This window comes from Malaclemys terrapin, chromosome 8, assembly GCF_027887155.1.
Source record: "Malaclemys terrapin pileata isolate rMalTer1 chromosome 8, rMalTer1.hap1, whole genome shotgun sequence".
NCBI classification, from domain to species: Eukaryota; Metazoa; Chordata; order Testudines; family Emydidae; genus Malaclemys; species Malaclemys terrapin.
Window position 1 is genome coordinate 33662213 of NC_071512.1, and position 21669 is coordinate 33683881.

The window sequence follows — 21669 nt, forward strand, 5'->3', positions numbered from 1 at the left end:
AGAAGGAAAACAATAGCGCTGCTTGAGTTCTTATGGTCATCCAGCTCTGACAGATTTGCCCCCTCAGCACTGCATCAATTCAATCAGCTGCCTGTCACTATCAGTTTCTCAATAGCTCAGGCCTGTTTGATTCAAACATCAGAAAACATGGTGTGTTGTGCTGGTGTCATCTGACAAATAATAAGTACAATGATGTGCATAACAATCTGGTATTCTAGCTATTGTTTCTATGACTGCTCAATGCAGAGGACAGACAGATGGTCAAAGCAAACAAGGGAGAGAGAATATACCAATACGGGAAGACAGGAGAATGTGAAAGGCTAGGAGAGGAGCAAGATTACAAAGAAAGAAAACTGACAGATATTAGGTAGAGCAACTCCTAACCTTATACTAACAGAGCATTTGAAGCAAATTTCTTTGACTGACTTGTGTCAATTTTATCATAACGGCCTGGATTTAAATTAGCAGCCTTTTCCAATGGCTGGGTAGACCAGGTTCTGGACAGTGTCTCAATGTTTCATTAACTACTGTTAAACACCATCAACTATTAGGGACCCCTCCATCAGGTGGTTTCTTGAACTTCCTAAAAGACAAGTGGTTTTTCTCATATCCAACATATCCTGCAGTGGTTCCATTGTATCTACTTTTTTTATGTATTATTATTATTATTATAAATCACCACATGCTGAATGTATATTTTTTTAAAAAGGTAGCTGCCTCTCACTATCAGAAATCAGAACAAAAACCAGGAAACCAACCAATCCTTGTAGCTCTTGCTCAGGCAACTGTGAAATATAAGTTGCCTGCCAAGCAGAAAAAAGTCTAAAGCTAGAGGGATTATATGCACCTGGAACAGTAGTGCTCCATCCTCTTTGTGGACTTACATAAAGTATGCACAGGTATGAACAGTCTGTTAATATACAAAATACTGAAGAAAGAACCAAACTTGAACTGTATAAAAATTTTACAATTATTTTTTTTTTATTAAGAAAGCCCAGATGTCTAGACTAGTTTATCAAAGCAGACAGATTTAAGATTTCAGTTCACTTTTAAAAAATATGTGAGAAACCTAGGACAAAACAAAAAATGCAATATAGGCTTCACAAATCAAAGCCATGAAGGCTAATGGTATTTTCTACATTAGAGGGTTTGGTATGGAAAAGAAATCTAGGATGAAGTTTGCAATTGAGAAGCAACTTTTACAATAATTCAGATCCAAGTAAAACAGACTGCTCTTTAAAACATACTAGTTAAACTGTATTTATGTGGAACAATACTGGCATCCAGTGGCCAGTTCAATTAATCACAGAAAGGGCTGACAAGTTATGCTAGTATGTATTTACCCAATGGGAGAAAATAAAAATATGGTGGCTGTCCAGAAAAATGTACACTATTTATAATCTACATTTCTCTATAGCAAAATATACACTTATCTCCCAATTCTTATAGATACGTTTGTTACCTGGTAAAGCAGTGATGAAGTCCCGTTGTAACATGGGCTTCAAATAAGAGTTAATATGTCCATGCTGATAGTGACACATTCGTGAAATAAGGTGTTCCACAAATTCAACCTGATCTGATTCAGACCACTGGTCAAAATATTTAATACACAAGTCTTTTTCCTTTTCGTAGTTTCCTTCCGATGGTCGCTTCCTTGAGACTATCACGGATGAAGTTCCATTACTTATCTATTTTTAGAAAAGATGAAATAGTTAATACTTAAATATCAGCATGCAGAGTCAGGTAAGAGTAATTTGAACTCTGAAAAAGGGGCTGAGAATGCAAGGAAGTGCATCTTAGCAGAATGAAATTTTAAAGTCTATAATAAAAGCAATCATCTATGCAAAAAGATTAACTTCAACATTCTGCTTTCATAGATGAGATTACTGAAATTTGTTTTTTCTTATATAATTATAAATGAGCAATTACACTGAAAAACTAAAAACCTCTTCCCATTTACAATTATTTACAGAAATACTGAAGTGATCATTCAACATAGCGGGAAGGCTCTTATTCACATCATTACTTTCTACTGCTGTATTCCTTCCACAACTTCCATTGGTTTTAATGGATGTAATTATACAACACAAATCGGGAAAAAGACAGTGCTGATAATAATTAGAAATAGAAAATTAAAAGTTGCACTGCCCATTTCTTGCCCCATCATTGAAAACTGACAGGAATTTGTAAATTATAGATCCTTTCCTTAACAACAGTCCACTCCTGCCACCTGAGGGTGTCCAAATGCCAACACCTAGGACCATTAAATGGGACCTTGGTTTTTAATTTTCCACTTGGGTGCTGTAAGAGATCTCGCCATGGATGACACCACTACAGAAGTTAAATTTTTAATAATAATTAATTAATGGAGATATCCTATCTCCTAAAACTGGAAGGGACCTTGAAAGGTCATCAAGTCCAGCCCCCTGCCTTGACTAGCAGGACCAAGTACTGATTTTGCCCTAGATCCCTAAGTGGCCCCCTCAAGGATTGAACTCACAACCCTGGGTTTAGCAGGCCAATGCTCAAACCACTGAGCTATCCCTCCCCTCCAAACTCTACTCTTTCACTCAAGAGTAGAAGAAAGAGTTCAAGGCCATACTGCCTACTTCCATGATACTTCTTGGTACCAAACATTCTCAATAATTGGTAAGAATTTCTAACCATCACTGTGCATACACCACCATCTAGTGTTTGAATCACATAATAAGCACTATTATAGGATGACAAGACATTCTGGAGTTTAGGCAGGAAGAGTGATAGCAAGAAACAGGACAGCTCCACTAGGAACAATAGTATACTGACATCAGGCTAAGCGTCACTTGTACCCTGAAAATGTGAGACTAGAGCTTCCAGATCTAAAACAGTTATGCATTAATCCACTATGCTATATGCAAAAAGAACAGGAGTACTTGTGGCACCTTAGAGACTATATGCAGACACTTAGGCCTTGTATACTCTGCCACTTACAGCACTGAAACTTCCTTCGCTCTGGGGTGTGAAAAAACACACTCCTGAGCGATGCAAGTTTCAGTGCTCTAAAGTGGCAGTGTAGATAGTGCTACAGCGCTGTGAGCCATGCTCCCAGCACTGGTAGCTATTCCCCTGACAGAGGTGGTTTTATTACAACGCTGGGAAAGCTGTCACCCGGCGCTTGCGACTACACGACGACACTGAAGTGTTGCCGCAGCTGCACTTTAACGTTGACTGTGTCGACATACCCTTAGATGTGCAAATTGATCCACAGAGCATTTCAAGGTAGGTCTGCAGAGTTTGTAGGAAAAGAAGTGATACTTACTGCTAATTTCAGTTTGCTCCAGGATTCCTTAAGTTTCCAAAAGCCTCTTGAAACTAAAGAATAAATACCACTTAAACCAGCAGAGTGGTTGTTTCATGCCTTTCTTTGCTGGGTGTTGCTCTGGTGTACCAGTTGAGCAAACCTCAAATTTGCAAGACACCAAAATTGCACAGGTAGTAAACATAAGGGAGGAAAGAACTAAACAAGTAAGGGATTGCTTGTAGCCCCAAATGCTTTCAGGGAAAATTTGATACAAACATGGCTACAAACACCACCCAGAAAGGTAAAATAAAGAGAACAGAATTGAAGGGGAGCATGTAACCAAGCAGTCGCACATATCTCAAAGATTTTCTTCCTCTTCCCTTTACTTTTTCACAGAAAAAAAGCATAAAGTTTCTGCACATGTGGTCTATGACCAGGTCTAAAAGGTTAAGGTTTGAGCAGCAATGTCTCAAGAAGCATTTGTTACTGACATTCCATATTTTATTCATCTACCTCTTCTTTATACATGACAATAGTTATACACTACACCATCTTTTGGATTATTCCGCTTGTATAGGGAGTAAAGTTCATAGCTAGGGAGATGACCATTTAAATATCAAAACATCAGCACACAAGGAGAAGTTGCCCTATAATCTGTTTTTTAAAAAGGACAAGATTTTATGGACAGGCAATTTTGACTGTTTATTTTACTCTGAAATAAATCCATAGATTTACGGATTATTGGTCTCAGGCAGAGACCACGTGACTGCCTTTACACAAGACTTCCTCCTTGTTTTAGAGTCAACTCTAGTCTAAGCCGCATTCCATATAGCAGGTTAAACTTCTCAGGAGAGATGAATGATTACTATCTGGCAATAACTGATCAAATTAAATCTAGAGTCAGGAAGGAACTGTGCTTCAGAGCGTAAAGGCAGTAAGCTTGGAATACACACTCACCTTCCTCTAGAAAACAATATCTGTTATGCATATTTCAACAACGGTCAGTTTTCTTGCACTGGTAGGGCAGTGCTAGACATTGTTCTTTCCATTTATGGCCATTGCACTGTGTCTCTATTTTATGAATTTGTACTGTAATGCATGTTTTGATGATGAAATTGTCTCATGTCAAGGTAGAGTGAAGAAAGTTTTAAAAATCTGGAAAGAACAAGTCATGTATAAATTGTCCATCACTGTCATCTTCTACCTGAGGACTCCACTCTGAGCTAAATATATGATGGCATCAAGTCTACTATGCATAAGTGGGACATTCAATTTGCAGGAGCAAGCTTTCTCAAAGGCAGAAATATTGAAAATAATGCCAACTATCTATACATCATTTACTGCCTTCCCTTGGGCACCTCAGTCATACCTGCCATAGGGTATTTTTCTTTGGAGATTCATCTTCATTCTGATCCTCCATTACTGATGTGTTCTAGGAAAAAACAGAAATATTATTTTAATTTTCCTCTGCATGTGTTTAAATTTTGTGGCAATTCCATGCCTGTGCAAACATTTTGAAAAGCACATCCAAAAAAGATAAAACATTTTCCTATCGAATATTACAAGAGATTTCTAGTCACATAAATCTAGATACCATAAATGTTAAGATTTCCAATGAACTAGAGCATGTTCACTGATTCCATTTACAGTAAAGATAATTCCATTTCTGACCCCTCTTCAATTTCCATCAACAGGCTCTCATCTAGCCTTTTTAATGATCATCTCAATGGGAAATAAATCCATTAATTAGAATTAAACTCCCTCAGGTGAACAGGAAAATTGCTGAAGTGATTAAACAAGCAGCTTCTGATGTGAAGTCAAAATACATACATCTGGTGAAAAAAACAGTCAGTACACCTTCTTATACATGTAATAGGACATAAAAGACCTATCAAGTCATCCAGCCCACTAAGTCAGTGTAGGATTGTTCCCTACAGACTACTTTGTAGCTGATTAAGAACTGTAAATGGCAATGTCCCAAGAGATTTGGAACCTGCCATTTCCCTTTACTTCTATTTTCCTTTCAAGAATTCTGATAGCTTTTTCCCTTCCATCTTTACCAGTATGTATCTCACTTCAAACTTCTTTCCCTTTTCACTTTCTCCTGTTTTCTTCCCTTCCATTTTTTTTTATGGAAAACCTGACATCCGCCTCCCTCAACATCCATGCTCCATTCTCCCCTCGAGCTTTCCTTTTCCCTGAGTTCACATCTTTTCTCCACTACCTGCCCACATTCACTCACTCGATTCTGCCACTAAAACTGAAACAGTCATGCATTCTCTCCACCAATCAAACTCATGAATCCCAACTTACTCAATGCTTCTCCTCATACCTCTGCAATCAGTATTCACTGGACTCACCCTACATACCCATTCCCTCTCCTCCCCTCCATCACTCATACCTGTAAGAAATTGGCCAATTGATAACGGATTGGCAAAGGGGCTGTCAGGGAAAGCTGTGTATTTTTAAAAAATGAAAATTACAGATATTTATACAGATGTGTATATTTTGATGTTATCCCTTTTTCCTTCTCCTTTATATATCACTTGTTCTGGAGGAAAAAGTAGAATTAAGATGAGTCTTATACCCACTCTTGCTTGTATATTTTATCTTGCTTCCCTGCCCTTTTGGGGGCGGGGGAGGGGCAGGGGGGCTCTCTCCATTATGAGCTCACTCTGATAGAAACTGTACACACAACTGCTTAGGAGCCGACTCCCCCTTCCAGGGTACTAGCTGTGTTCTGAACGCATATTTACCACCCTTCCCCCCTCCTCCACAGTTTTTGTCATGTGATAATAGTGAATCACAGAAAGCAGCTTTATTTCAAAAGAGGAAGCTTATTAGAAAAATAAAACAGCATTACCCATAAAGCTACACTCACTGACCCCCCTGTTAACTGTAGAGCTTCCCTCTAAAACTTATTTGAGTCCCTCCTGCCTGGCTTCCTGTTACAGAGAAATGGCATATCACTTTTGAAGAATTACATTGTGAAAGTTCTGCACATTGCCAGCCAGAGGAATATGCCTGGAAGAAAAAAAGCAAACTCATCTGCTTATGATGCAAGCAGCAGAGACAAATACAACAAAAAGTGGAGGAGAAGATTCCAAATACAGACAAAGGCAGTTCTATTTATATTTGTTTAAAATTTTCATACATTTCTTTGAGGTGACTTATACATATGTTAAGCACAATTACACTTGAAAAAGCTACACACCTTTGCCTCATGTTTTAAAATGATCATCTGGTTGGGATTGTGTTATCTGGTTTTTAAACGCAGCAGCACTGTCACCAATGTAAACAACGCTTTTTATGCATGATTCTATTTGCTACTGCACAGCCATCCAGAAGGAGCACGAATTAAGAGACAACAATTACTGGTACTCTGTCCATTCATACCAATAAGTGATACTGGAAGACTAACAAAAGCCCAGTGAGTTATCAAGGATAACGACACAAAGTCAAAAATATTCAAGTGAAAATTCTGCAGGAAGTGCAGGTGCAAATGCCTAAGAACTACTAACAATGGAATAAATTAGTTGCACCTGTTTAAAGAAGAGTATAGATCAGGGGTCAGCAACCTTTCAGAAGTGGTGTGCCAAGTCTTCATTTAATCACTCTAATTTAAGGTTTCGCGTGCCAGTAATACATTTTAATGTTTTTAGAAGGTCTCTTTCTATAAGTCTATAATATATAACTAAACCAGGGATCAGCAACCCATTGGCCTGGAGCGGCGAACCGCGGCCAGTGGGAGCCGCGATCGGCCGAACCTGCGGACGCAGCAGGTAAACAAACCAGCCCGTGCCAAAGGTTGCCGATTCCTGAACTAAACTATTGTTGTATGTAAAGTAAATAAGGTTTTTTAAATGTTTAAGAAGCTTCATTTAAAATTAAATTAAAATGCAGAGCCCCCAGACTGGTGGCCAGGACCCAGGCAGTGTGAGTGCCACTGAAAATCAGCTTGCGTGCCGCCTTCGGCACGCATGCCATAGGTTGCCTACCCTTGGTATAGATCATCTCCCTTTAAAGGTGAAATATAAATATAAAAAAAGAACAGTTCGTTTCACATGATAGCATAGTAAAAAAAAAACTCACTGGTAACAGACCACAAAAAACTGAAATGAAAAGGAGGTTGAATGCTCTTTTAATCTGATGACTTGAGGTTGGTGTATTCAGCAGACCAACCCAGGTGAAAGATAAAATGTTGCCACTCCCCTCAAAAAGTCCAGCATATTTGAATCAGTCTTGTTTCCCCAAATAATTCAATTCTGAGCTGCCATCCCACCTGGACTTGACTCCCACTACTTTTCTGCTTCTTGCTCCCTCCCCATCTCAACACAAATGGCTGAGAGGTCATTTTTCCTCACTCCCCTTACCACCAAGAAAAATGAGCAGTGACTAAGGGCTTGGCTACACTTGCAGCTGTAGAGCGCTCTGGGTTAAACCAGCCTTCGGAGAGCACACTAGGGAAAGCGCTCCAGTCTGTCCACACTGACAGCTGCAAGCGCACTGGCGTGGCCACATTTGCGGCAGCATTGGGAGCGGTGGATTATGGGCAGCTATCCCAGCGTTCAAGTGGCTGCAACATGCTTTTCAAATGAGGGGGGTGGGGTGGAGTGTGTTGTTTTTATGTGGGGGGAGAGAGAGTAGGTTTTCACATTGCTGAGAGTGTGTCAGCACACTGTCTTGTAAGTTCAGATCCCTCTAGCCCCCCTGCCTCTCTCTCACTCACTCAGTAAACGCCGTTGCAGATAACTCCTCGTTCACACTGGCCCTAAGGCATCTCAGCCAATACACAACAGTCGTGCAGGTGGAGTACCAGGAGCGCTCTACGTGCCTTGCCAGTGTGGAAGGGGAGTAAGGTAGAGCGCTCTGGGAGGCTTTATTGAGGTATAAAGTGCCAGGGTAGCCAAGCCCTAAAAGGCTGCTCTGCTCACTTACTCCTTGTCTTCCATAAAAAAGGACCAGTAGCTCTACAGCGCCATTTAATCAAGAAATAAAATTAGTATAGTTATAATAAATCTTCTAGACTCTACACTCCCCAGAGCAGAGACTGTCTTGACACCTGTCTCTTGTATAGTGTGGAGCATGCTGTAAGTGATGTCCTTGTAAAGGATCTGTAAATTAAATATACTGCCACCTTCAAAACAATTAGTTTGTAATACAGTCTTAAAGAAAGATAAATTTGTTTCTCTCTCCCTGACTTTGTATTTTCACTTGGCTAATATTTAGCCTTTCCCCACTTCAATGACGCACTACCAGTTTGTTTACTTTTCAGCCTATTCACCATAAGAGTTTATCTAGGACAAAAATGTGTATGTGATGGGAATGTTAGTTAACATGTAATAAACTTTAGTAGGGCCCAGGGAGAGTACACTTTTAATATGTGATAGCTGATTACATGGACATTTCTAGGATCCAACTCAATCAGCTAGTAGGTGTTAAAAATAAACAGTGTGTGGTCTATTAGGATAGAAGTTTAGAATGCACTGGCTAATACGTTATATCCATAGAAGTTTGCTATTGGAATGTGTTAACTAATTGGACTAATAGGCAGTGGTAATGATACAACTGAGTTCCTTTGGAATCTAGAGAATATCCCAGTATTAATATATGCATAGTATTGTCTATTAATCTTTTAAATTACTAGAATGCGGGTGGAATTATCACAATAGGGAGTTAAAGCATATACTTACATCCTCCCTCATAATCCTCATCTTCCTTGCCATGCTCTGACTCCTAGTTTTCCAATCTATCCCTTTAATTCCTATAGTCTTCAATCCTTACAGAAACTTTGTGGAGTCTTGAGATCTCAGATGGATACCTAGGCCCCTAATGCAGAAGCTGCAACAGCATGCAAGTATCCTAGGGCATGTCTTGACTGTTTAGGTTCTGGGCTCCACACAGCTAAGCATTAAGGATCAAACTGTACAAATGAACAAGAGAGACAGGTGAAATGAAAGTGTTATTGAGTTGGAAGGCAAAACTTTGATGTCTCATGGGTGTGAGAACTCCACAGAATATTATATGGAAAGGAAGAGGAGGAACATAAATAATGAGAGAAAAGCACAGGAAACATTGAAATGAACATGCTTTAGAAAATTTTGACAAATTCTATGAAATTTACCATGAACATTTTAAATAGTTCCCTTCCCACAAAGCTGACAACCTAAATAGCATTAATAAAAACTTATCAATAAAATCTACAACTCCTAGATAAGTGGAAAGAATTTTGTACAGGTGGGTTAGACCACTGCCCATCAAGCCAGAAATTCCGACTGTGGGAATAGTAGATGCTTCACAAACTGGTGAAATCCCCATAATGCATGTAACCAATTGAACAATGTTTTGAGTATAGGTGGATACAAGAGTTGTCGTCAGCCCCATGAAGCAATTAATTTATGCCCTGAAACATGCAACTGAGTGCCCTTGGTATAACTACAAGAGGATGCCATAAAATTACAAAGTTAACCAACTGGAGTTGTTTATAGACAAGAGAGAAAAAAGGGAAATTATACAGAGAAGGGGAAGAAAACAGAAAAAGGAGAAAGAAAAACCAATGCAGATGAAAAGCACAGTAATGAATTATACTATAAACCTACTATAGCATAAAACTGAATTTTAGTTAAATATATAACTTTTGGAATGTGCCAAAATTTTAAAGCCAATTCACTTCCCAGGTACATTTGGAAAAATTTCACAATGTCTGTAACAATGTGATAGGAAATCTTAATACAGGGGGTTTCTGCCATCCCCCTTACAATCAATTGGACTAATACTAACCATGTTGCATAGATTAACGGAAAAAGCAATCATTACACGTAATCAGGATTTCAGAACATCTTCCATTTTCTTTTATATACCTGGGTATATAAATCATCCCAACCATAATCAATCATTGTTGGTGACAAAAGTAATTATATGAGTAGGCATAACATAAGTACCTATTACATAAGAAAATACTATTTTTCTAGTGTATATTGTACAACATATGTCAAAGTTGCATATAGATTTCCAACCTGTTTTCCCCGAGATTAACACACTAAGACAAATTTTTTTAAAATAATTAGAAATAAAGTGTTCCAAAATCTTAATTATGTTTAACCATTGCTTTTTCTGTTCATCTAAACCACATGGTTAGTATTAGTCCAATTTATTGTAAGAGGGATAGCAGAAACCCCTGTATTAAGGGTTCCTGACACTTTATATTACAGACATACTTGTGACATTTTTGAAGAGCTCCACCACCCCCAGAACTCTGAAATGTACAGAAAGATACACCTGGGGTAAAGGAAATGCCATTTTGGGCAACATGCCACACTCAATCTATAGCACTGCTGGCGTACACCTCACTTCAGCATTTCAGATAGCACTCACTCCATGCAGGACACAGAAAAAACAGATCCTAATGTTGCTACACCCCATCAAAATATTCTTTGGCCTGCACTGGAAACCAGAAGACCATGAGTTCTAGGCTCACTTCTTCTGACTAGAAGTAATAATTCTGAACCCTCACAATCCTTTTTGAGGAAGACCTCATACCCCACTGAGAACTAGAACCCAGATCTCCAATATGACAGACCCAAATCCAACTCACCTATCCACACTGCCTCTCAAAGAACCTCTTTCTCAATCATCAGCTGTGTTGCCTGTAAAATGGGGCTGCTCATGCATAGGCAATCCACTGTTTTATTTCAAATCATGCTGACACATGATGTGTATGGCAACTGAACAATCAAATTTATGCCTTTTCCTTTTTAGACACCTAGCAAGTTTCATATCTGGAAGTTCAGAAATCTCAGAATTAAGGTTGTCCATGAAACCTTAATTCAGCTCCGTTGTGTGTATGCATTATGAAAATCTTTTATTATTTGTTTTTTTCTCCCACCAGACCCCTGCCTCATTCATTATACAAGCCACACAGGCTCAGCGAATGAATTAGGGTTGTTGGGCGAACCTGGCTGCTGTCTGTAGGACACCTGCCTCAAATGGTCTGGAAGTTGGAAGGAGAGAAGAGAATGAGGCAGGAGACTACAAGAAGAGAAAGGATAGTCTCGTGATTAAGGCAGTCAGATGCCATCCAGAAACAATCCTTACCCTGTCAGATTTCTTATGTGATGCTAAGCAAAGACACACAGATCAACATTTTCTCAGGTGGCCATTGTTTCTGGATTTCCTGGGCACTCAACTTGACATACCTGGAATCTGATTTTCCGAAGTGCTGGAACTCAACCGTCCCTGTCTCTAAAACAAGGGTAACGATATTGCATTCAGATACTCCAGTGATGAGCACCACAGAAAAGCTCATGAAGAAATTAATAATTGTGTATGTTGCAAGGCTTCAATGGTGTACAATAAAGAGTGCATGGTGTCACACAAGGGATAAAGTAGATAAATATTGTACAATCACTATATTTCCTAAGCACCGTCCATCCCATGCACAGATGGAGACAGGGGGACCGGTAGACAAAAACCTAGAATGCAATGATGTAATTAAAGATTATACCATACCATACACAAGGGGACAGAAAAAAGGTGTTTCAAAACATAATTCTGGCATTTCGTAACTACTGAGTGTGTGACTTTGCAACCTTAACATTCTTGTAACATAGCTTTGTGTATGTAATTACAGATTGTGCTTATAGCAATGCCTAAATTTAAGGTTGCCTACTACTTCCAATCACAAAATCCTGTTTTCAATTGTTCGTAATTTTGCCAAAATAATTGTTCTGGCTAAAAAGTTTTTAAAGTCAGGTATCTTTGTCTGAAGTTTTATGGAAAGTCTCCAAAAAAATGGTTCAGCTATTTCCTAGAATGAGGTTAGGAAAGATGATTTGCCCATGTTAAAAAAAACAGTTTAAACTGAGTAGCTTTAACACCTCCATGCTTTAGAGCAGGAATCTGAAATTTAGCAGGGGGCCAACCCTGGTGTCCTAGACATGCATTCTGGCGTCATGAAAATCCTCTGAAATTTGGCCGTTATGAGACCCTGAAAAATTGCAGTTTTTAACATGATCAGCAGAGGGTTAGAGGCACCAAAGATTCCATCTGCACTGAGCATGCTCCATCCCCACACAGCTCCTACATGCCAACTGGACTGCATATGATTCATCCTCAGGTAGTGACTGAGCATGCTCCATCCCTGAGCTACATGGACTGAACACCATTTTCCCTTCAGTTGAACCTCTTGTCTGCCAGGGGCTGCTGCAGTACCAGGCTGGACCAGGCTGCAAGTGGACTCACTAGACTCAGGCAGCATGGAAGAAAGAAGCAGCCTGACTCAAATGCAAAGGGGTGGGCAGGGAGGGAGGGTGGAAGGTGCCATGTGTGTGGGGACAAGGGGTAATTTGGGAGACATAAAACCCCACTAGCAAAATATCCCATCTCCCTCTAGTGGTTGGTCCCCATAGGCCTGGTCTACACCAGGGGGAGAGGGAGAGAGAATCAATCTAAGTTACGCAACTTCAGCTATGTGAATAATGTAGCTGAAGTCGATGTACTTAGATCTACTTACCGCGGTGTCTTCACTGTGGTAAGTCGAGGGCTAACACTCCCCTGTCGACTCCGCCTGCGCCTCTCCCCCTGGTGGAGTACTGGAGTCAACAGGAGAGCGCTCGGCGGTCGATTTATCGTGTCTAGACTAGACACAATAAATCGACCCCCGCTGGATCGATCGCTGCCCATCGATCCAGCCAGTAATGTAGACAAGCCCATAGTGGATAAGAGCTAGTACTGCTACCAGTAACTCCATTGGCTCGAGGTCTGGGCTGTCAATTTAAAGATCCCAACCAGGTGTGACCCATATGAGAGTCAATATGGTTCCAAAAAACGGGATTTTTTTTTTTTTTTCAATTTACTGCTTTTTTAAAAATGAAGAAATTACATTTAAACCATTGTGTTAAAAGAGCAGTAAGATTACAATGTTAGTGCAAAGGATGGACACAGGACTGTGTACTGTATTGGGCTGATGCCTGTAGGAATCCTGCGTCATTTGCTGCAGAAGTTAGAAGGTGTAATGTGAACAGGGCAGGGGAAATGCTGGAAAAGAAAGGATAGTCTTCTGGTTAAGGCAGTTAAATTCTACCCCAAGAACTGGATTGTAACCCTGCCTCTGCCACAGCACTTCTGTAAGACGCTGGAAAAGTTACCAATAAAACGTTTTACAGGTTCTAATTTAACCTTAGTCTCTGTGCCTCAGGTCTCCATCTGTAAAATGGGGATTATCCCACCTTACTTCAAAGGCCACCTTACTTCTGGCATTTCTTAACTTCTGAGCACTTGACTTCAACTTTAATGTTGGCTTTTTCTAGGAAAGAACACAACAGCAAAATATATTTTTTCAAGCCAGAGATGCAGAGCCCATCACTACAGTTCTGCATATTCATAGCTTCTGCTGCTGTTGCTTTAAGTATAGGAGAAATGGTTCAAATAACCTAGTGGACTGAGAGTTGTGCAAACCACCAACAGTAGGCTGGTTCAAATATTCATTTAGAAGACACTAAATATCTATGCCGGATGAAAAATGTATTTCTACAAGATGTTTTGCATTTATAAATTCACTCACCGATTTAGTATGGTCTTTTATCTTTCAGTAAAAAAACAAAATCAAGCTCTTTAGGAGTGTTTGCTGAGTAACCCCAACTCATCTAAGATCACAGAAATGAGCTCCCATCAGGCACAGGAAAATAGGCCCACAAGGCCCTAGACATTTGTTTTTTAGATGACTAAAGCACAGGTCTTAATTCAAGTGTATGAAAACAAGGGAAGAGGAAATGTCCTTTTTTTGGTGTTTGTTTTGTTACTATATTTCCTTAAGCCACCGCCACTGCCTGAGGGAGCTAAATTTGCATAGCACTCACTGCTTTGGATGGGTCCCATTCAGCAAAAAACACATCTAAGCTACTAGGCAAAAGAAAGCTCTTGGAACTCCTACCAGTTGTTCCTAGACCAGTTGTTCCTAGTGCTTGGTAAAGACTCCAATTTTTATATATAACTGCATTTAGGTGTCTGAAATTAGAAGCTCCACCTCCAGCCTATTCCCCTTTGATTGCTGGAAGGGAGAACAAACATTCTGTTCCCCACCTACTTCCAGCCCAGAGCATCCTGCAAAAGTGAGAGGAGGCTCCTTCTGTACTTTTCTCCAACCTCAATTTTTGGGTATTCCTCCCCAATAAAAACTCCTGTGCTTACCGCCTCTGGTGCTCATTTTCCCCAGGCAACAGCAGAGTGAAATTGACCGGAATATCATCAGTTTCATTGTTTCTAAGCTTCTGAACAACAGCAGTGAATGTTGACAAGACTAATCAGTTTTTACTCAGCTGCAGCTAGACAACTAATGAAAGAGCTGCACTAACTCAACCTGAATGAGAATCAACCCATAAAGACAAACCAGTAAGTGGGAGATTCCTAGAATGGTATACTGTCCAGGGAAGCTAATTCCAATTAGAGTTAAAGAATCAACTTTGTAATTTCTCTCTCCAGACCAAACCAGAAAAGTTACTCTACAGAAAGCTAGTTAAGTCCCCCTCCCCCGCCCCCCACGCAATGAAAATTGTACTAAAAATATGTCAAAGTCCTTCCATGGCTTTTTGTTTTAATGTATTGAAAGGGGGGGGGGGAACCTGTGGATGGATTCAAACAACCTTGAAAATTAATAATCTAAGCTTGTTTCAAAAGCAGTGGCCAGAACTTGCTAATTTACTAAGCAGGGTTCAGGCATGACATCCTGATAGGAACACAGATGTTACATGATCATGAATGGGAGACAGTCTTGCAACTGTGAGGGAGGTGTCCATGAGACATTGGTAAGATGCACTATAAAAAGTTGAAGAATCACTAGTTTTACACTACACAAGGAGATACTAAATCAACTCACTTTTCTTACAACAAATAATGTTTAGAGTAATTGCCCGCATCAAAGTCCACAGATGCCACTGTGCAGAGAAATGCTACTATTGCAGTAGCTCCAACCTCAAGGTTAGAAAGAGGTAATAACTATTGGCACAAATGTAGATCTGCCAGTATTTGTTTATACCAATCAATGAGTGATTCACCTGCTCTCTTGGCAGAAAGAATTTTACTCCTGCATTTGATGGCAGGCTACAGTGGAAGGAAGGAGGCAGAGATTCCATCCTGGTTACAGTTGGGGGGGTGGGGGAGGAAGAGATGAGGAATTATCCAATTAGCAGTAATCAGTAATGAAGTTATAAGGCTCTATCTTCACTGCCAAAAAAGGTGTGTTTACAGCAAAATAACTAATGCACACTAGCTATCTTGCTGTAAAATCCTAGAGGAGATGAGGTTCAGGCAGTTTTTACAGCAACATATCTAGATTAGGGCAATGGGGGGGGGGGGAAAGAGGCGCAAAAGAGGGTGTGCTGATCTCTCCTAGGCCACGCTGCAATAAAAACTCCCTCAGCCTGTATCTCCACTACTTTTTTCAGCGCGATAATTAACATGGGTTACTTATCTTATAGTAAACACACAACCCTTTTTGGACAGTGAAGACTAAGGGCTTGTCTACACTGGCAATTAACAGCGCTGCAACTTTCTCGCTCAGAGGTGTGCGTTGCCAGTGTAAACTAGCCTTAGATAAGACTCCCTCATTGAGAAGGGGAAAACATAAGGTGTAAAATAAGTCAAGGACAATTGTTTTTAAATTTTGTTTCTATCCATTCATTTAATGTTTCTGGTTCGTGTCTATAGGACACTTTGAAGACAAAGTACTAAACTTCATTGGGTTAATATCAGGGTGGATTTGATTTAAATCATGATTTAAATCACTAGTCAGGAAGACTCAATTTAATCATGGATTTCTACATAAAGTGCATTCTTGTTGGTTGTTATACCCTTAATACATATTCTTCACAGGTAGAGGAACTTCATTAAAATATTCCCAAACTGGGTCTCTTTTACAGCCTGTGCCATTATAGGTTTTCCGTTCTAGTGAGAGAATGGTATGGTAGATCTCAAATCAATGAAGGCTATACTCAGAAAGACCTCAAGACTTCAGGAATAGGCTGCTCAAACAGTTTCACTTTTGTTTCTACTGCCTGTCCCTCCTTTCTCACATTTATCTCCAGACTTCTTCTCCTTGTCCGGATCTGTTCCGCCCCCAACAATCTTCTATTCATTGAACTTTTTGAAATTTTGCTCTTTTAGAGAGAGGTACGAGATTGACTCTGTGTACACAAATCTGCAGAGGGACAATAGGGCTGAGGTCTGTTATTTCTCACCTCTCTATATTATTTATTTATTTTAAAACATTTTTGCTGTTAACAAGCATGTTATCTCTGGAGAGAGAAATCCACAGTTTGAGAACTGCAAAACTAAGCATCTCTGATGGTATCGTCTAGACCAGGGGTCGGCAACCTTTCATAAGTGGTGTGCTGAATCTTCATTTATTCACTCTAAATTAAGGTTTCGCATGCCAGTCATAGGGTTACCATATTTCAACACTGAAAAAAGAGGACACTCCATGGGGTCCCGGCCCCGCCCCAACTCCGCCCCTTCCCCGCCCCCATTCCAACCCCTTCCCCAAAGTCCCTGCCCCAACTCTGCCCCCTCCTCTGAGCACCCTGCATTCCCCCTCCCGCTCTGATCTTGGTTGGGGGTTGTTAAGTGCTTCCCTGCTCCCCACTCACCTGCACCCCCCGCCCCTGCAGCCTCTGTGACCCCTGCTCCCACTCACCCTGCAGCCCCTGTGACCCCTGCTCCCACTCACCCTGCAGCCCCTGCACACCCCTCGCCCCTGCAGCCTGTGACCCCTGCTCCCCACTCACCCCCCCACTGCCCCTGCAGCCTCTGCACCCCCCCACCTGCCCTACCCCTGCACTCCCCTGCCTCTGCAGCCTCTATGCCCCAACCTGCCCTGCTCCTCCTCGCCCTGCAGCCTCTGCACCCCCCCGCCTGCCCTACTCCCCCAGCAGCCTCTGCCTGGCGGGGGCTTCGGAGGCTCAGCGGCAACCGGGGCGGCGCGGGTCCCTGCAGCCCCGGCACACGCCGCACTCCCCGCCGCCTCGCACATTCCCCGGCCTGTCCCCGCTGGGGCAGTTCCTGTGGCACCGTGTTCCGAGCCGCGCAGGGCGACGGGGCCGCAGGAAGGGTCCCCCAGTGGCCGGGGGTCTCCGCCCATGAGGGAAACCCGAGCTGCTGGCTGGGGTCGGCTGGGATGCGCGGCCTGTGGGGGCAGCAGCGGCCCCTCCGCCACCTTCTGCGGCTGCACCGCCCCCCCGTCTAAGCTCGCTACAATGTAGCCGGGGCGACTGGGCTGCGCTGCGGACCTGGCGGATCATACTGGGGCTGGGCGGACCCTGGCTTATGCCTCCCTATTTCCTCGGACATGTCCGGCTTTTCGAAAATTCCCCCTGGACAGGGATTTGAGCACCAAAAAGCCGGACATGTCCGGGGAAATCCAGACGTATGGTAACCCTAGCCAGTCATACATTTTAATGTTTTTAGAAGGTCTCTTTGTATAAGTCTATAATATATAACTAAATTATTGTTGTATGTAAAGTAAATAAGGTTTTTTAAATGTTTAAGAAGCTTCATTTAAAATTAAATTAAAATGCAGAGCCCCCCAGACCGGTGGCCAGGACCCAGACAGTGTGAATGCCACTGAAAATCAGCTCACGTGCAGCCTTTGGCACGCGTGCCATAGGTTGTCTACCCCTGTTCTAGACTGAGCACTGAGTCCCATTGGGTAGAGAGAAAGATTAACCTAAATCATCTATACAGAAGACTGTGGAACCCCATAAGATTGGTTCCCTAATCCATGAACTATTGGAACTCATTTACAAAACTTTTCTTAAACATTACATGAATATATTGTCTCATACTATAGAATTAGAATTTATTATCCCTATTCCATGATGAGATATCTTTGAGCTATAATGATTGTTAATTAAAACTATCTTTAGATAGGTTTTTTCCTCAAAAAGCATTTTATCAAAAAAATCTGATTTAAATACCAAAAAAAATGTTTTTTTTTTTAATCACTGATTTTTATCCACCTTGGTTAATATCTTTCACTTAAATTAGTTGCCAATTGAACCTAAACTGAGATGAGCAAATGCTAAACGGGTTAAGTGTGCATTAGGGATTTACACTGGTTTCATTGGATCAATTTTTGAATTTGTTTAATTGGTTAAATTCTCTCTCACAGACAAGGCCCAAGTCCTGGGCTAAATAAAGGATACAGTCAGAGTTAAAGATCATTATCAAATTGTACTGAAATACACTGAGCTCTTTCTCCCTTGCCTCTGAAAAAAAATACCCCCTCTTCCCACACCCCTTCTCTCTCACCCTAATGCCGCCTGGCAATATCTAGTCCCAGTGCTGCAATAAGTCCTTTTTGTTTACATTATATTTTAAAATCTTTCCCTCCACTCTTTCCCTTCTCTCTCCCCTTCTCCCCCAACTCATCACCAAATCAGAGTTATTTTAAACCTCACTGGTGAAAATAGGATACTAGACTACCTCGCTCTATCAGAGGCTAATGAAACCAAATAAGGAAGTGGGAGAGTTGAACAATCATTTTTTAAAAGTTATATTGGGTGATAGAGGAAGACATCCTTCCTCAGAGCAATGAACAGCAAGAATGTGAGAAGTTTATACTCCTGGGGGAATTCTGTGCCACTGCGTGTGCACAGAGCTCACCTCCTCCCCCCCCCCCCCCCCGCCCCCGCCCCCTCCAGATGTCTTTACTTCTCCGCAGAAAAATGACTTTCTGATAGGGAAGCCGCAAGAGTGGTCATGCACCTCTCCTCAAGAATGCAGGTGCATCGGTTCAGGCACCCAGAGCAGCCAGCAGAAAGGTAAATCACTGCAGGGGAGTGGGGGATGCTCCGGCCAGTGGCTCCTACTCTGCGCCAGGCTCAGCTGCTAGTCCTGCCTGGGCTAGGGGAGGCCAGGACTTGCTCTTCCCCTGAAAGGAGCAGCCGGGGCAAATTCACATCCACCCCCAGAAACCTCCCGCAGCTGCAGGAAGCTCTGCACCCTCCGTCATCACTCCTCAGCTGCTGGGAAAAGCATCACCATGCAGGGAGATGCTCCCCCCTCCACCTAATCTCGCACATCCAGACCCCAACTTGCCAAGCTTTCATCCCCACCCCCTGCAGCCATAACCCTCCCCACCAAGCCCCCTGCACCCAAACCTCCACTCCACTGAGCCTTACCCCTGCATCCGGAGACCCCCCTTTCACACAGAAACTCCTGCCAAGCTCCCCACCCCCCGCACTTGGACCCATCCGCCAAGGCCTGCCCCCCCCACATCCAGACCCTCACCCCTGCACCCAGACACCTTCCGACAAGCCCCACACACACCCAGACTCCCCACTGAGCCCCAGCCACCTTCACCTGAACTCCCCTGCAGAGTCCCATTGCCCCTGCACCTGGAACCCCTCAACGAGCCCCTGTGCATCCAGATTCCTCCCACACATGGATCCCCCACTGAGCTGTCCACACACAGAACCCTCTCATCCCACACCTGGATCCCCCCCACATTTGGATCCTGCTGGGCTGAGCCTTCCTGCCCGCGCCTAGTGCAGAGGGGCAGGGCCCTGAGGGGTTTCTGGGGAAAGCCTGGCCCTTGCGCTGTGTCAGGGCCAGGTGCTTCCTCACTGCTGAGTCTGTGTCCTTGGGGGTGGTGTCTGGGGAGTGGGGGGGGCAGGAGGGGCGACTGCAGGGTGATCTCCCACCTCCGGGCAGCCAGTAGCCTGTGCTCCCCACTGCCATGCTGGAGCCTCCACATTTATTCATTGACAAATAAAATTTGCAGAATTTTAAAATATTGTGTGCAGAATTTTTATTTTTAGGCGCAGAATTTTTAATGTTTTGGCAAAGAATTTCGTCGGGAGTGAATGTATAACATCCTGTAGCATTGGTTGGCAGTCTATTCTATTTCAGTATAGTTATCAGCTCTTTAACATTCAGCAATCATACAATTTGTCCCAAAGGCAGGCTAGGGAAAAGTTATACTTCAGACTGGCAATTTGTCTTTCATACCAGAAACGAGAAGGTATGAGACACTACAAGGCTCTTTAATCTAACACATAAGGACGTAGCAAGATCCAATGGCTGGAAGTGAAAGCTAGGAAAAACAAACTGAAAATAAAGCACAATTTTAATCTTATTTTATGTTTTCAACAGAGTAACTGACCTCTGAAACAGCTTACCAAGGTATGGTATAGATTCTCTGTCACATGACATTTTAAATCAGAACTGGATGCCTTTCTGAAAGCAATACTCTAATTCAGTGGTTGGGTTTCAAACCTTTTTCATTTGTGGACCATCCCTAAAATATTTCAAATAGAGGTTGTGACACTGCACCCCATATTCTTCATAGTTATATTATTATATGATTATGACACAATTATGATGGATTTTATACAAGATAGGTCATGTGAGATATCATTGAAAAGGTTATGATTTACTGAAAATGATTATCCTACTGGTATGCATGTATCATTTTTGTATCTGAAGTTAAGAATATTGTCTATGTATCTATTACAAATGTGTTTACACATAGGGAATGTCCACAAGGCAGAATGCTCTCAGTCTAGAGAAAACAATAGGCCTTAGAAAGCAGCTTATCACCCACGGGGGGGGAGGGGGGAAGAGTATGACACAACACGACTCTTCCTGAGGATGCTGCAAACAGCCCCCGAGTTATGGCTACAGGGACATGTGATCAGATCACCTGGTGCAGGACTCCATCTTGAGATACCAATGTTTTTCCACTGACTGGTGTGGAAACCAAGCTTTGAAACAAAGGGCTCCCGCCATATGCAAAAGCTATTTAAGGAAGGGGAGTGACATCATTACGGTTCTTCACTGACTCCCCACCCAAAGAGACTCTTGGAAACACCTAAGGAACAAAGACACTCAACTGGGGGATGTGCTGGACCCAGGCTAAAGGGATTTTTAGCCTGTGAATGGAACACCTGGGGATTTTAAGCTGTAAGCAAGTGTAGCTGGCCCCTTAAGAATCTTCAGCCTGCTTGTACCATCACTTAGGGTTAGAATTTGCAATTCATATCCCATCTGTATAGTATTTTAGGCTTAGCTTGCGTGTTTTGTTTATTTGCTAGGTAATCTGCTTTGATCTGTTTGCTATCCCTTATAATCACTTAAAATCTCTCATTTTTGGTTAATAAACTTGTTTTTGCTTTGTCTAAAACCAGTGTCTGTCCTCTGGTGTCCATGCCTTGTCGTGGCGAGACAGCTTGCATGCTCTAACAATCCCCAGAGTCAGTGTTGGTGAGGGCTTTTTGCTCCTGGTAGGTTCAACCATGCCGGATTGGTCTGTGGGGGAGGGGCCTGACAAAACAGACACCCTAGTCCTCCAGGTTGGGGGTTAGGCACAGGGCTAACAACAACAAAAATGTGTTACA

The 21669-nt window shown here is 42.1% G+C and overlaps 1 protein-coding gene across 9 annotated transcripts in view; it reads right to left on the reverse strand.

The window, feature by feature from the left end:
• Window positions 1-21669, reverse strand: part of FBXW11 (F-box and WD repeat domain containing 11) — a 134118-nt gene that overhangs the window by 58543 nt on the left and 53906 nt on the right. For 8 of the 9 annotated variants that reach the window (XM_054037038.1, XM_054037037.1, XM_054037039.1 and 5 more), the window contains 2 exons: window positions 4650-4712; window positions 1463-1688 (listed from right to left, as the gene is read on the reverse strand). In XM_054037038.1, the coding sequence (XP_053893013.1) occupies window positions 1463-1688; window positions 4650-4700 (277 nt within the window). In that variant the 5' untranslated portion in view covers window positions 4701-4712. Of the gene's footprint in view, window positions 1-1462; window positions 1689-4649; window positions 4713-8973; window positions 8996-21669 lie in introns of those variants that run through there. The other variant, XM_054037036.1, reaches the window with a different exon arrangement.